General features: G+C 29.2%; 11 protein-coding genes across 11 annotated transcripts; 8 read left to right on the top strand and 3 right to left on the bottom strand.

Moving 5' to 3' along the window:
- Positions 1-466: 466 nt before the first annotated feature.
- PHO85 (cyclin-dependent serine/threonine-protein kinase PHO85) lies at positions 467-1,513 on the bottom strand (the record flags this gene model as incomplete). Its single annotated transcript, XM_046077194.1, has 1 exon — positions 467-1,513. One exon carries the CDS (start codon positions 1,511-1,513, stop codon positions 467-469), a length of 1,047 nt encoding a protein of 348 aa, XP_045934924.1.
- Positions 1,514-2,033: 520 nt separating this feature from the next.
- On the top strand, positions 2,034-3,338 carry TIM44 (protein translocase subunit TIM44; the record flags this gene model as incomplete). Its single annotated transcript, XM_046077195.1, has 1 exon — positions 2,034-3,338. One exon carries the CDS (start codon positions 2,034-2,036, stop codon positions 3,336-3,338), a length of 1,305 nt encoding a protein of 434 aa, XP_045934925.1.
- Positions 3,339-3,595: 257 nt separating this feature from the next.
- Positions 3,596-4,009, bottom strand: SCDLUD_002458 (uncharacterized protein; the record flags this gene model as incomplete). The annotated part of the gene is made up of 1 exon (XM_046076631.1): positions 3,596-4,009. The coding sequence occupies one exon, from the start codon at positions 4,007-4,009 to the stop codon at positions 3,596-3,598; it is 414 nt and encodes a 137-aa protein (XP_045934926.1).
- A 412-nt stretch (positions 4,010-4,421) lies between these two features.
- On the top strand, positions 4,422-5,351 carry RPB3 (DNA-directed RNA polymerase II core subunit RPB3; the record flags this gene model as incomplete). Its single annotated transcript, XM_046077196.1, has 1 exon — positions 4,422-5,351. One exon carries the CDS (start codon positions 4,422-4,424, stop codon positions 5,349-5,351), a length of 930 nt encoding a protein of 309 aa, XP_045934927.1.
- Positions 5,352-5,619: 268 nt separating this feature from the next.
- On the bottom strand, positions 5,620-6,486 carry HIS6 (1-(5-phosphoribosyl)-5- ((5-phosphoribosylamino)methylideneamino)imidazole-4-carboxamide isomerase HIS6; the record flags this gene model as incomplete). Its single annotated transcript, XM_046077197.1, has 1 exon — positions 5,620-6,486. One exon carries the CDS (start codon positions 6,484-6,486, stop codon positions 5,620-5,622), a length of 867 nt encoding a protein of 288 aa, XP_045934928.1.
- A 462-nt stretch (positions 6,487-6,948) lies between these two features.
- FAF1 (Faf1p) lies at positions 6,949-7,968 on the top strand (the record flags this gene model as incomplete). The annotated part of the gene is made up of 1 exon (XM_046077198.1): positions 6,949-7,968. One exon carries the CDS (start codon positions 6,949-6,951, stop codon positions 7,966-7,968), a length of 1,020 nt encoding a protein of 339 aa, XP_045934929.1.
- A 949-nt stretch (positions 7,969-8,917) lies between these two features.
- On the top strand, positions 8,918-11,311 carry PHO4 (phosphate-sensing transcription factor PHO4; the record flags this gene model as incomplete). The annotated part of the gene is made up of 1 exon (XM_046077199.1): positions 8,918-11,311. The coding sequence occupies one exon, from the start codon at positions 8,918-8,920 to the stop codon at positions 11,309-11,311; it is 2,394 nt and encodes a 797-aa protein (XP_045934930.1).
- A 1,309-nt stretch (positions 11,312-12,620) lies between these two features.
- Positions 12,621-13,810, top strand: QCR6 (ubiquinol--cytochrome-c reductase subunit 6; the record flags this gene model as incomplete). Its single annotated transcript, XM_046077200.1, has 2 exons — positions 12,621-12,692; positions 13,496-13,810. The coding sequence occupies 2 exons, from the start codon at positions 12,621-12,623 to the stop codon at positions 13,808-13,810; spliced, it is 387 nt and encodes a 128-aa protein (XP_045934931.1).
- Positions 13,811-16,131: 2,321 nt separating this feature from the next.
- On the top strand, positions 16,132-16,320 carry RPL29 (60S ribosomal protein eL29; the record flags this gene model as incomplete). Its single annotated transcript, XM_046081403.1, has 1 exon — positions 16,132-16,320. The coding sequence occupies one exon, from the start codon at positions 16,132-16,134 to the stop codon at positions 16,318-16,320; it is 189 nt and encodes a 62-aa protein (XP_045934932.1).
- A 1,039-nt stretch (positions 16,321-17,359) lies between these two features.
- Positions 17,360-18,352, top strand: RRT5 (Rrt5p; the record flags this gene model as incomplete). The annotated part of the gene is made up of 1 exon (XM_046077201.1): positions 17,360-18,352. The coding sequence occupies one exon, from the start codon at positions 17,360-17,362 to the stop codon at positions 18,350-18,352; it is 993 nt and encodes a 330-aa protein (XP_045934933.1).
- A 1,505-nt stretch (positions 18,353-19,857) lies between these two features.
- Positions 19,858-20,619, top strand: SCDLUD_002466 (60S ribosomal protein uL2; the record flags this gene model as incomplete). Its single annotated transcript, XM_046077202.1, has 1 exon — positions 19,858-20,619. A coding segment is annotated over one exon (762 nt), but the record flags the coding sequence as incomplete, so codon positions are not given.
- Positions 20,620-20,743: the final 124 nt, after the last annotated feature.

Below are 20,743 nucleotides of genomic sequence, written 5' to 3' on the forward strand. Positions count from 1 at the left end.
CTTGTTGATAATACTATTAACACTTAATATTCTACCTGTACTTCTTTATTTTTTTAATATTTTTTTGTTTTTTTTAAAGTAAAAGAATACAGAAGAAAAAAAAAAAAAAAAAAAAAAAAAAAAAAAAAAAATATTAAAAAAATAGTGAGGAGAAAGTCCCTATAATATTTTTATTTTTATAAACTCTTTTATTATTATTATTATTATTATTTTTTTTAATAGTTGCTTTACAAACAAATAATAATCAGTAAATCTTGATAAAGCTTATTAAAATGACAAGGAGCTAAATTTGTAAGTTATCAGGATTGGATCGTAAAAGTTTCTTAGAGGTGGAGAGAAGAAAAATTAAAAAGAGAAAAGAAACAGAAATGAAAAAAAGAAAGAGGTAAGCACCCTATACTAGCTATTATTTGTGAATGAATTAAAGCGCTTCTTAACAAAAAGCTACATACTATATATCTATACCTTATTTTCTATATTCTGCAAACCAGTTATGTTGTAATGCTTGTTGAGCACTTAATCTCATATCAGGATTTAATTGCATTAAGCCATGTAGTATATCAAATAAATAAGGATCCACTTGAGAATCTGGTAAAAACCCTAACACTGTTTTTAAATCCTTAGGGTACAAAATCAACGATGCCAAATCATTTGTATACTTAGGTAAACCTCTACACCAAGAATCATCGCCAATAGCTAGTGGAGACCCCATTGTTTGAAAGATTAATTTTAATTGTTCATCATCGTTGTTCCCAGGAAATAATGGTTTCCCAGTGATCATCTCAGCAATAATACATCCACAAGACCATATATCTATAGATGTCGAATAATTGCGTGAACCCAACAAGACATCAGGAGCTCTATACCATAGAGTGACTACTTCACTGGAAAAAGTTGCGACTGGAATACCAAACGCACGGGCTAGACCAAAATCACCTAATTTTAATTGTAGTTTATTATTAATTAATAAATTTTGGGGTTTCAAGTCACGGTGCAAAATTCTATTTTCATGACAAAAGCTTACACCATTTAATAATTGAAAGGCAAAGAACTTCACCAGGGGCAAATCTAAGCCTTTACTATGTTTACTTTTAGCCACTGTATCCATGTATAATTTCAAGTCGTTATCCATAAATTCACAAACTAAAGTTAGTTTATTTTCAGTGTGTATAACATCGTATAATCTGACTATATTATCATGTTTTAATTCTTTCATTAGAGATATTTCACGTATGGCCGTTGAAGGCGTCCCTTCTTCTGAATCTAGTTGGACTTCCTTTAAGGCCACGTATTGGCCTGTCTTAATATTTAAACCCTTATAAACTGTTGCATATGTGCCTTTGCCTAATTTTTCTAATTGTTTGAACTTGGAGTACGGGTGATCGGGAGAATAATCCTGTTGTTGTTCATGGTTGATGGTATTTGTAGAACCTGGGTTTTGTTCATTGTTTTCAAAATGAATCTTTGTTGCTTCTGTATTATTGCTATCAGCAGTTTGGGTTTCTTGGCTCATTTTGTATATATATATATATATATATATATGTATATGTGTGTTTGTAATTTTTACTTTTGTTTTCTTTGTCTTGTTAAAAACAACAAAGGTCAGATATCTTTGATGATATTTTTCGAAAGTAGACGATAAAAAAAAAAAGGAAAAAGGATAAAGGAAAATGGAAAAGGGGAAAATATTGCAACTGTTTTGTCCGAGTATTAAATTCTTTACGTATCGGAATATACAAAATGACCATTATTCCGATCTCGGTTTAATTATTTTTTTTTTTTTTTTTTTTTTTTTCTTTTTCTTTTTCTTTCGTTGTTTCTCGTTTCGTATAAAACTATATTTTCCACACTTTGATATTTTCCAAGTTGAAAAGATTTATGAATTTTGTTTGAATAAAATTTTTACCTTTTTTCCTTTTCTTTCTTTCTTGCTTTTATTTTTTTTTTTATCTCCTTCTTTTACAGAAAAAGATTTAAAATAATAAAAATAATAAAAATAATAAAAAGCAAGAAACGATATATTACCAGCAATAATGCTAAGAACTACTAACACAATCAATAGAGTAACAATAAAACAATCGTCTACAACAAAGATATTAAGAACAAATCCTTTAATACTATCTTTCATACCATTACAACAGAAACAACAACACACATACTTACATACTTCCCAATCATTATATGCTAATGGAGGTAAGTCACCATTAGACGTCTTTCGTGAAACTTTCAAACAGGAATGGAATCAATCAAAAGAATTGCAAGATAATATTAAGCAATTACAAGACGCCAGTGGCCGTTTGGCTGATAATGAAACTTTAAAGAAGGCCAGGGAAGCTACACAACGTTCAAGTACCATTTTATCCAAGACTTTAAAAAAAACTGGTGAAAAATTAGATTCTGTTGCTACCAAGGCATGGGATAGTGAGGTGGGTAAAGGTACTAGGAAAATAGTTAATGCCACTGCTGAAACTATTGATGAAAATGTTATTGAACCGGTCAAGAACACTAAAGTTTACAAAGAAGTTAGTTCAACGTTAAGTGATGGATCAAGTACTGCTTACGGTGGGTTTCTTACCAAGGAAGAAAGAGAATTTAAAAGACAAGAGGCCTTGCGTAATAGGAAGATGGCCACAAAAAGCAATGAAGATGCCGGAACAGCTCTAGTAGCTACAGATATCGAGTCCAAGCAAGATTTCACCAAAAAATTACAAGATTTCCAAACTAAAACCACCGTGGGTAGGGGTTTGCATCATTTTAAAATTAAATTCTGGGATGAGAGTGAAAACCCGTTAATTGTATTATTAAGAACTATTAAAAATAAAGTCTCTGGTTTCTTCTTTGCGGAAACTGAAGCCAGCAAAGTTATGGGCCAATTCCATTTAATGGACCCTACTTTCAATTTAGAGGATTTCAACAAATATTTAAGAGAATTTGTCGTTCCAGAGGTTTTGGAAGCTTATATCAAGGGAGATGAAAAAGTATTGAAGACTTGGTTTAGTGAAGCTCCTTTCAATGTTTATAGTGCTCAAAAGAAATTTTACACACAACAGGGGTTATTCTCAGATGGTAGAATTTTAGACATTAGAGGCGTTGAAATAGTTAGTGCCAAAATGTTACCTGCTGATATCCCGGTTTTGGTTGTCGGTTGTAGAGCTCAAGAAATACATCTTTATAGAAATGTTAAAACTGGTGAAATCGCCGCTGGTACAGAAAGTAATATTATGCTAAGTTCTTATGCCATGGTTTTAACAAGAGATCCTGAGCATGTTGATGATAAATTAACTGAAGGTTGGAAAATTATGGAATTTGTTAGAGGTGGCAGTAGATCCTTCACTTGAAAATAAAGTGGAATTTGGAATTTTTTTTTTTCACCTCTTGTTTTTTTAAAAAAAAAAAAAAAAAAAAGCCTATATTTTCTTTATATGTTTTTGTTGCATGTTAATTCTCTTTAACATTATGTATACATATTTATTTATCTGTATAATCTGTAAATACCATCAAAAAAAAAAATAAAAAAATAAAAAAAAGATGAAGAAAGAGAGGAAATATTTATTTGATTGTTAGTAGTAGTAATAATAATAAGTTATATGTTGAATTATGGATGTATTAACATTTTGGCACACCATTCCTTAACAAGATGACCAACTACAAAACCTTTATAAATAACTAGTTGTAACCAAGGTTTTAAAATAATCAATGCGCCTGTAAATACGATATTCTGTAGTAGTGGCATTATAACAATATTTTTTAAAATAACTTTGCCTACTATTAAAACTTTTGTATTAAATTTAATATCGGAGATGTTAGTTGTGTTAGCATTATTAATATTATTTTGTTGTACTATTTTATATCTGTTAAATTCTTTATTTAAAGCACGATAAAATGTATAATTGAACCTTAAATCAGGTAAAGCCAGTTTGTTGGTAGAAGTAGATGGAGGTGCTATTAGATTTGTGCTTGGAAGTATCCTGATATTATTTTCTTGAGATTTTCTCTTGATATTTTTCATTCTTCTGCTTGAATTGATTTTATTTTCTTTTACTTTATGGTACCCTGCAGCTTTCAAATAACAATAATAAAATAATGTAAATTGTTTCACTAACAATTCCCAAACAACAAAATGATAATAATAATAATTTTTTTTTTTTTTTTTTTAATATTTTATATGATTTCCTTTTCCTAAAAAAAAAATATTTATATAGTCTTCCTTTCGGTCTTTTTAGCATTTTATCATAGTCCGAAATCGCTATTAAACTTTATTGGAAAGAAAGAAGAAAGAAAGAAGAAAGAAAAAAGAAAAAAAAAATATTCTAATCTTTTTCGTCTTAAACCAATCACTTAATAATAATAAAAAACTAGAATCATAACATCGCAGTACTAGCAATCATTTTCAACAGCATTTAGGACAACCACATTATACAATGTCAGATAGATTGCCTCAAGTCAAAATTAGAGAAGTCACCAGAGAAAATGTCGATTTCATCTTATCCAATGTAGACTTAGCAATGGCGAACAGTCTCCGTCGTGTGATGATCGCCGAGATTCCAACATTATCGATAGATAGTGTCGAAATTGAAGTCAACACCAGTGTGTTGGCTGACGAGTTTTTATCTCATAGATTAGGTTTAATTCCATTACAAAGTGCCGACGTGGACGATTTGGTTTACAATCGAGACTGCTATTGTGAAGACTATTGTGACAGATGTAGCGTTGTATTGACACTGCATGCTATTGGAGAAAGCGAAAGCACCACTAACGTGTATGCAAGAGATTTAGTGATTACGAGCAATTTAATGGGTAGAAACATTGGGGCTCCGATAATTGTTGATAAAGATGGCAACGGTTCATTGCTTTGTAAATTAAGGAAAGGCCAAGAGTTGAAAGTGAAATGTGTAGCCAAAAAGGGTATAGCCAAAGAGCATGCCAAATGGGGTGCTACTTCGGCTATTGAGTTTGAATATGATCCTTGGAATAAGTTAAAGCATACGGATTATTGGTACGAACAGGATGCTAGACAAGAATGGCCCTTGAGTAAAAATTGCGAGTACGAAGATGCACCAAATGATGATGAATTGTTTGACTATAAGGCTAAGCCTAATAATTTTTATATGAACGTAGAAACCGTCGGATCCTTAACCCCGGATCAAGTGGTGCTTAGAGGTATTAAGACATTACAAGATAAAGTGGCTGATATATTATTTTCATTGAAAAAAATGGAACAAGACAAAGTGGCAAGTTCTAATAATGCATTAAATCAACAGCACGCCAATAGTGGCGCCAACCAATTAAATGACACAGACAATGGGTATGCTGATAATGTTGATACTAATATGGATGATGATGCGTGGTAGGATGAAAATAACTTTTTCTCTTTGTGTATGTGTATTAACTGAATATTAAAAAAAAAAAAAAAAAAAAAAAAAAAAAAAAAAAAAAAAAAGAAAAAAAAAAAACGGAGAATAGAAATGACAAAGAAAAAAAGTTGTTTAATAAGAATGTTAAATGTGTTCAAGATAAATAATTAGCTTATAAAATTATGTCTAATAAAATGTTTTATTAAATATATATACCATTCTCCAATTTTTGCACAGCTTTGACACAATATAATAAAGTTACCGGTTAATCCTGTTCTCTATTCCATTTACAACAATCTTCAAATTTAACTAATTCACCACCAAAAATGTCCAAACTGCTACCAAAAGTTAAATCTATTTTACCCTTGCTTAGTTGTTTGACAATGGCCAGATCATTAATGCTTTTGGCTCCACCAGCATAAACTATTTTTACATCAGTTAAATCTTGGACCCATTCACCTAATTTTGCAATTAGTTCCAAATCAACGCCTTTGCACAATCCTTCAACATCCGCAGCATGGATTAAAAATTCATTAGTGTATTTACTTAATTCTTGGAATAACTGTTTGTTTAATTTCAAAGTAGTTAAAGTTTGCCATTTGTTAAAGCATACAATCCATTCTGTTTGATCATCTTGTTTTGAGTCTTTTCTTTTTTTGCAACTTAAATCAATTACAATCTTATCCCTAGACTTACCACACTTGTGGAAAATTTTTAATAATTTCTCCATTGAAAAATCGCCAGTGTTGAAATCAAATAAATAACTCGTGATAATAATCTTACGCGCTTTGTATTCGTTCAACCAAGTCAAACAATTATCTATGTTGATACCTCCACCAACTTGGAAAAAAAAAGGCACAGTTTCGAGTGCTAGTTGAGCAGTTTTAATGGTCTGGGTATTGGAAGAATCCAATAAGATAATGTGTGTTGATTCAATGTTATTTTTTTTGTATAATTGTGCATAATATGATGATGGTTTAGTGGAAACAAAGTTTGTTTCTAAAGCATTGGCAGTAGCCTTTTGAGTGGTCGTTGTTGGAACATCAGGTTTTGTTTTATCTATTAATGTGGAACCTACAATTTGTTTGACTTGACCATTATGAATATCAATGCAACCAACAAATTTAGTCATTTCTAAGGGGAAAAAGGATGAGTAATATTTAATATGTTTTGTTTATTTTTTTTTTTTTTCTTTTTTGTTGGACAACAATATAAGAATGTTATGGTTAATAATGATTAATTACAACTCATTAGAATATTATAATTTTCAATGTTTTTTTTTTTTTTCCTTTCTATTCCATTGATACAAAGGCCAATTCCTATAAGAAAATAAGTCCGATTTTAACACTGTTGTCCAAAGCATGTCCATATTTGTTTTCTCGTTTCTTTTTTTTTTTCTCTCTCTTTCCCATAGCATCGTTTTTTTTTTTTATCGAGTTTTTTAAAGATAAAAGGTTATACGTATAATATACACATTGCAAACTGAATTAACTCAAGAACTATGATTGAAAAATAAAATAAAATAAAATAAAATAAATTCGTTTGTATTATATATAAAAAGAACGGGGAAAAAATTAAATATTATAACTAAAAAATGACCATCAATAAAGATAACGATGTTGAGTATTTGAAACAATTAGAAGCACAAAGGTTGGCATTTGAAACACAATTCGGTACGTTGGAATCAATGGGGTTTAAAGACAAAACTAAGGTAAGTGGGACCGCAGATACTGAAAATAATGATGACAATAGTGACACATGTAACGTTTCAGCATCAGATTCTGAGGATAATAGTGATGACAATAAAAGTGATGAAAAAATTCATCCACATAACACCAAGAGTGTGCATAATCCTAAAATTATTAAATTTGATCAGTTAATGATGGATGACAGTCTAAATAAACCAACTAAAATAAGTAAGGCAGATTTGAAGTTATTAAAAAGTGGGAAATCTACGATAGATCGAGGTACCATTAAAAAAGGTTTTTCCAAAAAAAACCATCGTGATAATGAAAGTAGAAGTGACGATGAAAATGAAAATGAAATGGAGAACTTGCGTAACGATATAGAATTGCAAAACTTCATCAAAGAATCGCATTTGTTATCGGCATTTAGTAACAGGGGTGGCAATGGTGTCAACAGTTTTAGAGATGACGAGATAACGGGTAAAGTAAGAATGAAAACATTAGAACAAAGGTTGAAAACCATACAGGACAATAACCATAACGTATCCAATAGGTATAAATCCAAAAGCAATACCTTGGAAAGTATGCCAATGAATGTCAGAAAGGGAATGGTTAAAAAGCACTTGGATAGAATAGACAAATACGAGAAATTTGCCAAGGAAAACGGTATTGTATTAAGCAAGAATGGTAAAAAGGATGGATTTAGAAAAATTGATACTACTTATAAAAAAGATATTCAAAAACGTATTGGTTCGGGATCGAACAGGAATATAGGTGGCAGTAATCGTAGAACATCTTTGAAAATCAATAGTGTTGGTAAAAGTACTAGAAACGGATTGATTTTAAGTAAAGCTGAAATAAGAAAAATAAATGGTGGAGATAAATTCAGTAACGGCGGTTCTGTTAAGAGGTCCAACAGAAAGAGGTGAAAAAATAAACCTTGTTATATTTTTATTGTTTTTTATTGTTTTTGTGTCTATGGGAGATGATACATATATCTATTAATGTAGCTGGATACATTGGTAATGGTGCTATTATTATTCGTATTTTTCTTGGTATTAAGATTATACTTCCCACGTGTGTGCCAGCGTTTCATATTTTAATATAAATTGAATTTTTTTTTTTTTTTTTTTTCCTTTTATTAAAAAATTGGCATTTATTCTTATTATTATTTCGAAGTCAGAATGTTAAATTATTTACCACGTGGGTCAGAAACTGTAGTATTTATACTTTAATAAGTAAAATTGCTTCCACAAAATATCTGAGAGTACGTTTTTTTTTGTTTTTTTTTTCTTTGTTATTTTATTTTTTTTTTCTTTTTTTTTTTTTTTTTTTTTTTAAAGATTGGAAACAAACGAATACAATCTCACTTAAGAACTGAATAACTAAACAGATAGACAATTATTATGACTTACTATACAAACCATATAGATATCATTCTTTTTTTTACTTATTCTTTTATGACTTCTCTCTTTTTCCTTTTCCTTTTTTTTTCTCTTTCTCTCTTTTTTCACTCTTCTTCTCTTTCCTTCACCGTTTTTTTGTATAAATATCTGTATATATATATATATATATATATATGTTCTTCCATTTCAATGTTGAAACCATGTTTACAATGTAAAGCGAAAGATAAAAAAAAATTTAATGGTCTTTCACAAAACTATTGACCTGACCATAACATTAAATAACACTACTATACCATTTAAGTAAAAAAAAAAAAAAAAAAAAAAAAAAAAAAAAGATTTAGCAACTCAAAAAGATAATAATATTAGAAAATATAGAGATCAAGATATTGCTACTGAGTAAGTTGCTGGTATTATTACTTTAAAGTTATAAATATACATATATATATATATATTATCAGCATTTCACAATATTATGAGTTTTCCTAGTAGCATTTTTGATCAAGTAGATAATTTTATTCATGATGATGGCGAAGAAATAGTAGTAAATCATGATGGAACAGCGAATTCGCAGAAACAAGAGCAACAGCATTACAATGAGGATGGTAATAGTCATGATGGATTTATGTCCTCTCATACTGCCTCTAATTCTAACACGGCTGTTAATGCCGCGAGCGTTGGTAAAAACAATGCCGCTGATTTGCATTTGGAGTTAGAGAATTTACATAAGAGTTTTGAAGAACATCAAAGAGAATTCATAAACCAACAACAATTACAAACCTTTGATCACGTAGAGGGTCATAATAACACTGCGATAAAAACTCTTCTTAATGTAAATATCGAAGACAATAACAACTATGGTCACGCTTATAATAGCCGTAGCAATAACAAAAACAATAAAAATGAAAGTGGCAATGACGAGGTTAATGATAATTATGAAAATCCTAATCACGAGACTTATTTTTCTCCGGTCATCTCGCCGACTGTAATGCCCACATCTATAACAACAAGTCATAGTTCTTCAAGTCTCGTCAATAGTGGCAATAACAATGACAATAACTCTCCCTATTTTCATAGCACCAAATATTCTTCCGCACGTCAATATTCAAGGCATAGCTCTATCACATTGAACACTTTGCCTTCGCCTGCATTGAAGGCAATCAAGGGGAATTTTAGCAACAATAATAACGGCAGTAATAGCAATGCTGGCGTCAATATTAAGAGTAATGGCGTAATACCGGAGGCTTCCAGTGGCTCTAATAATAATGGTGGTAATTCTACAAATAAAAAAATCGTAAAGAATAGTCCACGGATTAAGTCAAAGCATTCGCCATTGGTACGACCAACAAGCGTTGGCGGCAGAAACACTGTTGGTATCGTTAATGGTAATAGTAATAACACTTTTGGCACTGATTCAATACATGCACCAAGGCTAGAACAAAGCATATTAGAGAATAATAATAATAATAATAATAATAATAATAATAATGTTGCTAATCCCGGTAACAATGGCAGTAAGAGTGATTGGGATGATATGTTTGTTTTGCCAGAAAGCAGCTTACCCAACACAGCAAACGCTAATGTCAACTCTGAAAATGACAACACTGCTACTAGTAATAGTAATTTAAAAATTATTTTACCTTCTTCATATAGAAACATTGATGATGATAATAATAATAATGATAGTAATGATAGTAATCAGAATAATGATCGTAATAATAATAATAATAATAATAATAATAATAATAATAATAATAATAATAATAGGACACTAAGTAACCATAACAGTCCAAATATGAAACGGGATAGTAATGCAGGGAACTTCGACCCAAACATTATTGATAATAACAAAGTCAATACTATAAGAAACACCAGTAGTGTTCTCAGAGCTACTGAATCGCCTGTTATTAGGCCTAGAAAAGCCTTTAGTGCTAATAACACACCTTTGTTAAGGCCAAGGTTAGTTTCTACATTTTCTTTAGCTAACGAAAACTTGGGCTCCAATACAATCCTTAATAACGATAATAGTAATAATACTACAGATGCAACATTTAGAAGCACGGCTACTATTAACAGTAGCGGTGTTAATAATCATAATGGCAATAGCATAGCTTCAGAAGGAGTAGATACGGATAATAATGATGGTCTTAATATCACCATTTTTGGTAGTAATGACAAAAATGTTAATTCAAACAAAACCTCTAGAAATAATACTACAACTGCAGCTAATAATGTTTCAACTAAAACTGTTAGGAACAATATGACCAAAAAAAATAGCGTAACCGATGTAAATAACAACACTAACAAGAATAATAATAATGGTGAAAATATTGCCCCTAATGATACATCGTTAATGAATTTTAATGGTATGGATAGTAATAATAATAATAATACTGCTACATCTATTACTACAGCCCCTAACGACAGCGTGCAAAATATTTTATATGTGGGAGCAACAACGGAGACACCCACGCAGAATAATACGGTTGTACGTCGCCGTAACAGTAGTGCAAGTAGCATTGGTTCGGGTAATAGCAGGACTCGCCGTAATAGTGGTAATCCGGTGTTAGTTGATGAAAGCAAAAAGAAGGAGGTTCACAAAGAAGCGGAAAAAGGTAGAAGAAATAGATTAAATAATGCGTTAATTGAATTGAATAACTTATTACCTCAAGATATAAAAAACAGAGTTAAGATACCTTCCAAAGCTACTACTGTTGAATTGGCTTGTTCTTATATAAGAGATTTATTAAAGTACCAAACTGGTGTTGGTGTTCATGCTGATAACAATAGTAATAGCAGTGGTAATGGTAATAACATGAACTACACTACTTCTGCTTGTGACAAGGATAACGATGAATATATGGGTTAATTAATGGAGGAGGATGGGGGATAAGAATAAGAATAAGAATGAAAATGAAAATGAAAATGAAAATAAAAATAAAAATAATAAAAAGGAAGCAAATATTTAAGAAAACGGCTTGCAATACTTGTTTATCATTTACCCTCCGTATGAGGGAACAAGACCTATTATTTTTACATTATTTATTTAATTTTTTTTTTTATTTAAATTTTTTTTTTTTTATTTTTTTTTTTTTTTTATCTCGTATCTTATAATTTAATAATGACACTTTTATCCTCTTTAAACAAAGATTAAATTATAGTGTTTGTAAATGTAACAATTAAGCTTTATCAGACAAAAGGAAAGGAAAGTGCAATAAAAAAACGTGTTTGTCGTTTTTGCGTCTATCCAATAAGGCAATGGTTTAATTTTTATTTTTTTCTTATTTTTAACTAATGGATATTTTACGTAGTATGAACTAAAAAAGAAAGTTGGGTTAATTTTTAATAAAATAGGTTTTTAAAAATTTAATAATAACATTTGAAAAGTGTGCAAGTTAGTTCGTATTAAATGATATTTTTGTTTGGCCATATACATTTGTACGGACATGTCTGTTGTCAGCCAATTAAAAAACAGGGGATTATTCTAGTTTTATTTTAACTAATTGGGATTAGATATTTTTATAACCGAAAAAATTCAAAAGTTTTCGTTAAATTTTTTTTTTAATTTTTAATTTTTTAAACTTACAAGAGAACTACTACGTAAATGGATATTTTAGCCACTTTAAATGTGACATTTAACATTTGGGTATTTATTTTGTTTTAGAATGCCTGGTTACTAAAATTATGCGGGAATATAAGTTTTAAAGTAAGCTTTGATTGTTATAAACGCTAATTTCGGTTATTATGAACGCTAGTTTCGGTTTTTATCTTTTGGAAATTGGAAGGGAGCTTTCTGTTTGCTAATATTCAATACTTTGAGTAATTCCATCTTCAATAAAATCGTTCTTGTTTTTTTTTTCCTCTTTTTCATTTAATTTAACTTGATTTCTATTTGTTGTTTGTTTTTTTTGTTTTTTTTTTTTTCCATTTATTTTCCTTATCCTTTTCTTTTCGTTTTTATTGTTGTTGTCTATTGCGACTTTCTATTGCGACTTTCCATTTCTACGTGTAAGAAGTTTTCAAACAAAAAGGAAAAAAAAAAAAAAAAAAAAAACCTTTCTTTTTGAATACTTTCTTTTAAGTGAACAAACATATTAAAAAAAAAAATAGTCAGATTTAGGTTAACCTTTTTGCAAATAATATTATTAATACAAAAAACAAAAGAAAAGAAAAAAAAAATGATCTCCTCCATTACTGAATACTTAGAAGAATTAAAGGAAGCTTTTGTCCCAACTGTTGCCAAGGCTGAAGTATGTACTTTCCAATTTTGATTTTATTTTAAAATAAAAAGCAAATAAAAAACAGAATGTACTATTATGCGTGAGAATAATTTAGTTAAACAAATAAGAAACTATAGAGAATAATATAAAATGAATATCCAGGCATTTTTTTAATATATATATCGGGAATTAAACCAAGTTTTTAAGGTTTGTTGGTAAGGGGAAGAGTAGAATAATCGTAGAACAATCGTAGAACATAGAGATATATTCAGTATTACTATTTTTTAATCTGAAGTTTACATTACAAAAGGCTAAGATCCTCTTTTCCATGTGAAGCATGTATTCCATTTTTATTAAAAAGAAAAAAAAGAAAGAAAGGAAACCAAAATAGATTGGATTCAAATTGAAAATTGCACAAAAAAAAAAAAAGGGTTTTCTCTTTTAATTTACCCCTGACAATTACTGAGTTATTGAATTATACTATTTAATAGTGAAATATATAATGACAATAGAAATTGTAACTCACAGAAAATATACTATAGAAATTGAGAATTAAACTATAACATATATCTTTATTGATCTTCCCCTATGATTGCTAGTGGATAAAAACAAATGAAAAATTAAAATAATACCAATTACAGTAACAAAGTTCAAAAAAAGCACAATTTTCTAAGATGTTTTTATTTTTGCTCGTAGTACTATTCTGTTAACTAAAATAATATTCCGGTTACTAACAAATACAACCTTATTAAACGATATCATTGCATTATTTTGAATTATTATAAAATTCACCGTAATATATGAATCGATTTAATTTTAGTCTGTCAAAATAGGAAGAAAAGGAAGAAGAAAAGGAAGATAATGATGATGATGATGACGATGATGATGAGGACGATGATGATGATGAGGACGAAGATGAAGAAGTTGGTGATCAATATGATGCTTTAAGAGAGGAATGTTCTAAAACTGCTGAAGGTCAACCATTGGTCCATCATTATATGGAATGTGTTGAAAGAGTCCATAAAGCTCAAGAACAACCAGGTTATGAGGAATTAGAACACAAGGAAGATTGTGTTGAGGAATTTTTCCATTTACAACACTATATCAATGAATGTGCTGCTCCAAGATTATTCGACAAGTTAAAATAAGTTTGAATGCTAAAAAAAAAAAAAAAGGCGTCATTCATTTGTTTATTTATTTGTTATTTATCTTATTCTATTTATTAAAATGCTACTGTTCAATGATGCCTTGGTTTGCCGTTGTTAAGCTTTGTTTTATCACACAATTTATTTTTTTTTAATGTCCATATATAGTTTACATTAATTTATTTTGTTATTGGTGTTTATTTTTTTTTGTTTTTGTTTTTGTTTTCATCCTTATCGCTACATTTTTTGTCGAAATTTATGGTGTGAATCGCAATGATATTAATAGTAGTATAAGGGTAAACTTGGAAAATAGCAGGCAAAAAAAATTAAATTTCAATAATAACTTTATTTATCCACTTATTTATTTATTCTATATTACGTTTGTATGATATATAGTACAATATATGTGTATAAGGTGCATATAGTATATTTCATATCTTTAATAATAATATTACTTAATTATCGAATTGAAGAGACCTGGAGGAAAAAAAAAGACGGATCTTGCTATCAGATATTGCTGAGTTTATTCAATTTTGTTTTAAGCTAAGATTTCCGATATGAACCAGACATTTTATGCTAAGTTTTACTGGAAAAAAAAAAAAAAAAAAAAGCACGTGATTTGTATTGAAACTTGCAGATATTAATGATTTAGTGCTATTTTTAAGTTTGAGATTTTATACTGGAGATAGTTGATTATCATGTTTTGGGAAAGAAATAAACCAAACATTCTATAGAAGATCGGATTAGCTTCGGAAATAGCAAGCAATAAAATCAGCGGACTATATCGCCTATAAAATGAAGTTGGTAGCAAATACGTCCTATTTTGATTTTAAAAAAAAAAAAATTAAAAAAAAAGAAAAAACTAATGGTTGCAAGATTATATAATATTTTGTGACAAGATTAACATCCGTACCTTTTATATGATTATTTAAAATGAAGTAACTAGACCGAAAGCGCCTTATTTAACTAATTTACACATTATTTTTTTTTTTATTTTTTTTTCTTTCTGTTTAAATGTGCTCCTGTTTAAATGTGCTTCTGTTTAAATGTGCTTCTGTTTAAATGTGCTTCTGTTTAAATGTGCTTCTGTTTAAATGTGCTTCTGTTTAAATGTGCTTCTATTTAAAATATCTTATCCGTTTCATCCCTTTGAAAATGAAGAAACCCATATTTTATCTTTTTTATTTTTTTTTTTTTCAATTTTTTTTTTTTTTCTGTTTATCATAAAATATGGAGCTTTTCTCTCTTATTGTTAATTACAATTCTATGGGATGCCAACTTGTAGTTCATTCTGTTCTTTTTCAAAGTTAAAAACTTTCAAGTATGTAGGGAAAAAAAAAAGATTTTTCCTTGTTAAAGCTTTATTTCTTTCTCCCATTATTCATTACCGCTCTAGTGTAACCTTTTATTCTTAATAAATCTATTTATTTATTTTAGTTTATCATTTAAAAAAAAAGTTAAAAGAACAGTATCAATCAAGAATCAGTATGTTGACACACATTGCATTAGCAATTGAAAAATAAATTATATATGAAAGAAAAGAAAAAAAGAAGGGGAAAACAAAAGAAAAAGAACAAGCTCAGAAAGGAAGAAAGTACAGAATCACAGATAAACTGCAACACGAAGTTAAAGTTAAGTAAAGTTGGATTACAGGCATAGAATACATGCTTGCCTTAGGAGGTTTAAAAAACCTTTTAGCGAGGATCTTTTTAAGTTATTTGTTGGGCAACTGGAGATACTAAGAGTATAAACTTAAGGTGAACGGTGGTTTGCACCTGTTGGAACAGAAGAAGACTATATATTTTTTTTATCCAACGCGTTATACAATACTTTACACAATAAAAGAAGTGGACTCTACCAATTATCTTTTTGTTATTAAAAACATTCAATAAAGTAAAGTTTAGGAATAAAAAAGCTCGCCACCTAGGAGAAAATTTACAGTTATTAGGATGGAAAGGTAAAAATTAGTCTAGACGTGAAAATATCAACACTATTGTATCTTTTACCAAATACTGTAACATGATTGAGATATCCACTAGGGTTGAATAGAAGTGTTTGTGTATTTTAAGTTCAATATTTTTATGGCTCGGTCTTGGTTTTTGGCACTACATAATATAGTGCTAATGAATAATGTATTTTTCCTAACTTTTGATTGTTTTCCTGCTTTTTTTCCTGCTTTTTTTTTTTTTTTTTTTTTTTTTGAAGCTATCAGCATAATTTTACTGTGCTATTAGAACATTTAATTTACTAACATTGGTTATTTTTATTATTCCTTTTTGAATAACAAATTTGGTATATATATATATATATATTACATACAGAAAATGGCTAAATCTAAGAACCATACCGCTCATAACCAAACCAAAAAGGCTCATAGAAATGGTATCAAGAAGCCTAAGACTTACAAGTATCCATCCTTGAAAGGTGTTGATCCAAAATTCAGAAGAAACCACAAACATGCTTTACATGGTACTGCTAAAGCTTTAGCTGCTAAGCGCGCTGGTAAGAAATAAATTAGTTTTTGATTAAATTGTATCTTCATATAATTTGAATATTTATATATAATATAATAATACTGTTTATTTTTCTTTTTTCATTCACTGCTTTTTACTTATTTTTTTCTTTTTTTTTTTGGTCAAAATGAGTCGTATTATTAATATTAGTTTTGGATAACTAAGTTTACAGCGACTTAAATAATTTGATATGACTAGTGTAAATTTCACCGATTATTATTATTCTTAAAGTACTTTATTCATATATAGTGCTATGTAAACCATGTCATTTTTATTTCGAGGTCATAAAAAGAATCTATATTTATTCCAGCTAAAAAGTCACAGCAAGCACACCAAAACACACCGAAACATCAAAACACAAGCCGCTACGTCGCATGAGTTTTATTTTGCCAATAATTTAACCAAAAAAAAAAAAAAAACTTTTGTATTTTAAATGTAGACTTCCCCCTCCCTCTCCAGTAAATGTTTTAAAGTCATAGATAAATAACAGAGAGCAAAGTCCATTCGGACAATATAGATATATATATTTTTTTGTGTCAGTTACAGTGTGCGAGTATATCTAAGAGTCATCATTAGTACTATTTTGATTTCAAAAACAATATATATATATATATATATATAAATACACTGACAGTTTTTGTGACGTTTTTTTGCTTTACAATTTATTAGTTAAAAAAAAGAAAAAAAAAAAACGTTGGCGGCTACAAGACATACGATGCTATATAAAGAAATAATTACACATTCTTTTCTTTAATCTTTGTGTCTAAATAATTCTTATCATTATAACTCTTTTTGTATGTTATATAACCATAGGTTATTTTAGGCATTCAATCAATCATAGAGATATGGTTTTTCTTTAAAAAAAAAATTAAAAAAAGTATATTACATATCCATCTACGTTTCAGAAAAGTACTTTTACAAATCATTCCGATAGAAGTTATAAATTAAAGAAGAAAAAAAAAAGAAAGAAAGAAAATAAATAAATAAATAAATAAAAATAAATATATTCAAACCAAAAACAAGTCAGGAAAACAATAATATGACCTTAGAAAATCAGGTTCTAACAGAAAACAGTGAAAGTGCTATTGTTGAAACTGTTCAAAATAATGACAGTAGCACAACAAATAAAAATGAGCCTCTTGAAAATGATATGAAGCCTGATGTTAAACGTGTTTATATCTCTAACTTAAACTTTGAAACCACTGAAGGTGATTTATTCGGTTACTTGGAAGACAGTGGTTGTAAAAGTGTTTTGATCCCAAGCCAAACTGTTCGTGGTTTTAGAACCAATAAAGTTCGTCCATTAGGCATTGCCTATGCAGAATTTGAAACTCCCAAACAAGCCAGAGAAGTTGTTGATAAATTTAATGGAGTTGTTTTTAAGGAGCGTGCTTTGAGATTTAAGCTATATTCTCCTTATTCTCCTGCTGTAGTTACTGAAAAAATTAGTAAAGCGAATAAAAAATCAAGGTTCTCACGTTTAGGTGTTAGCAATGATAAAAAAGACAAAAACCAAATTGTTAAAACGGCAAGCAATAAAAAAGACAAAAGAATGAATTTGTTATCTGATTCAGCCCAAAAAGAGGGTGAAGGAGAAAACAAGCAACTACAACAGCAGGATCCAGACAAGCCAGGTACTACGGAAATACCTAATTCTACAGAAGATTCCAAGGGAGAAAATAAGGAAGTTTCCAAAGATACGGTTTATTGTGCCTATCTACCACCAAAAGCTACAGACGTTGAGCTAAGAGAATACTTCCAAAAATATGGCCCAACTGATGTGTATGTATTCAAAAATCGTTATTATAGAAGAGGTTTGCATTTCCATCGTTATGTTTTAGCAGCTTTGGTTACCTTGACAGGCGAAGATAGCGCATCCAAAGCCAGCGAGGAATTGAAAAACACTAAATTTATGAACAAATCCATTGTGATTAAACCCTCCTATTTGGAAAAAATTAAAGAAGTTCAGAAAGCAGCTGCTTTTAAAAGTAATCCTTCCAGTTCGTTGCCACAAGATGAAGTACAAGAATAACAAAGCTTAAGCTAGTCAGTTTAGAAGTAGCAGCACAGGAAATGATAGGAGTAGATATATAAATGAATAATGTATAAAAATATTATTTTTGGAGCTTGGTATAATTTTCTAATTTCTATTTTTTTTTTTTTTTTTTTTTTGTTTGGTTTTTTTGCTAACCTAATCATATACATAAAATTTAATTAAAAATATTGTGACATGTTTGATGTTACCACACCCATACATTTGTTAATTGGCTTTAAAAAGTTTTTTGAAAATTAAAAAAAAACAAAAAAAAATTAAAAAAAAAAATTAAAAAAAAAAATAAAAAAAAAAAAAAACGCTCAATTAACATTGCGTTCAAGTTTTGCTCTTTATTGTTTCTTTGAAAAAGATAAGTAAAAAATTTCATATTTCCCTTCCTTTCATTAAGAACATAAATAATTTTCTTTTGTTTAAATTTTTAAAGTTTACCTTTATCCTACAAAATTTAGTAATTGTTGTTAAATTGTATCTTTTCTTACTGTATTTCTGCTTAGATTTTTATAACAGTATTATCAATCCAGTAGTTTTTTTTTTTTTTTTTTTTTCCTTAACAACTTTACCTTGAATGTATATATATAATTTTTTTTTTTTTTTCCTTTTTCCCTCATCATAAAATTTCATTTAACTGTTCTTTAGTATAGCTTTTTTCTCTCTCTTTTTTTTCTTTACAGCGGTTGTAATAAGAATTCTCATTTTTTCTTTTAAATATTTATAGATTTGCAGAGTTTTAGAGTCTTGTTTTAAAAATCAATCAAATAACCAAGAAAATAATCAAGAAGCAATGGGTATGTTAACATTAACAAATATGAGGATATGGAAAGGGCAAAAATAATAAAAAATATATATTATCTTTATATTGTGAATATTTTTTGGATTAAAATTTATACGGAGTAATGTTTTGATGAGCATCTATAAAAGAAGCAGTAGCAATACTTATTAAAAATATAAAAGGTAAATGGATATTAAGTTGTTTCAGTTGATTTGTCTGACAGGATAACTTAAAAGAAAAAGAAAAAATATAACAACATACTATTTGATATGATTATTGGATATATACATTGGCAAGAGTTTTGTTTATTATACGATCATGACACATGCCTTTTTTTCAAGAATGAAACGTTATAATTGAATACAGAAAAGATCGATTAATATATTAAATGATTTTATCTACATTATATATCATTTTGTTTCCACATATACTTATCTTATGGACTGCAACTTTTTTTTTATCCACGTTTGATTGACTAATATTAAAATCATTGGTAGTTAATTTTTTTTTTTAATTGACATTTTGAACATTACTTGGATCCCGTTTACACATGGAACATTATACCAAACTCTGCAATTTTTGTCCGTCCCTTTTCCTATCTATGGGTGAATAGTAATAAAAAGCCAAGATTTTACTAACAATTTTATTTCTGCATAACTTTTTTTTAATTGAAAAATTTAATGATTATGCTTATTTACCCCAATTATGAACAGGTAGAGTTATTCGTAACCAAAGAAAGGGTGCTGGTTCTATTTTTACTTCCCACACCAGATTAAGAGAAGGTGCTGCTAAGTTGAGAACTTTAGATTACGCTGAACGTCACGGTTACATTCGTGGTGTTGTTAAGCAAATTGTTCACGATGCTGGTAGAGGTGCTCCATTGGCCAAGGTTGTCTTCCGTGACCCATACAAGTACAGATTACGTGAAGAAATCTTCATTGCTAACGAAGGTGTCCACACTGGTCAATTCATTTATGCCGGTAAGAAGGCTTCTTTGAATGTTGGTAACGTTTTGCCATTAGGTTCTGTTCCAGAAGGTACTATTGTTTCCAATGTTGAAGAAAAACCAGGTGACAGAGGTGCTTTAGCTAGAGCTTCTGGTAACTACGTTATTGTTATTGGTCATAACCCAGAAGAAAACAAAACCAGAATTAGATTACCATCTGGTTCTAAGAAGGTTGTTTCCTCTGATGCCAGAGGTGTTATCGGTGTTATTGCTGGTGGTGGTAGAGTTGATAAACCATTATTGAAAGCTGGTCGTGCTTTCCACAAGTACAAGGTTAAGAGAAACTCATGGCCAAAGACTAGAGGTGTTGCTATGAACCCAGTTGATCACCCTCACGGTGGTGGTAACCATCAACATATTGGTAAGGCTTCTACTATTTCCAGAGGTGCTGTTGCTGGTCAAAAGATCGGTTTGATTGCTGCCAGAAGAACTGGTTTGTTACGTGGTTCTCAAAAAACTCAAGATTAAAGTGGTTTATTATTATATATGTATAAAAATATCCTTTCTTTCTATTATGTTTTTTTGAATCTGTATAATTTTCTAGTTTCTTTTTTTTTGTCCCAATAAAAATAACAAGTCAAATAAAACCCTC

This window comes from Saccharomycodes ludwigii, chromosome III (assembly GCF_020623625.1).
Source record: "Saccharomycodes ludwigii strain NBRC 1722 chromosome III, whole genome shotgun sequence".
Lineage (NCBI taxonomy): Eukaryota > Fungi > Ascomycota > Saccharomycetes > Saccharomycodales > Saccharomycodaceae > Saccharomycodes > Saccharomycodes ludwigii.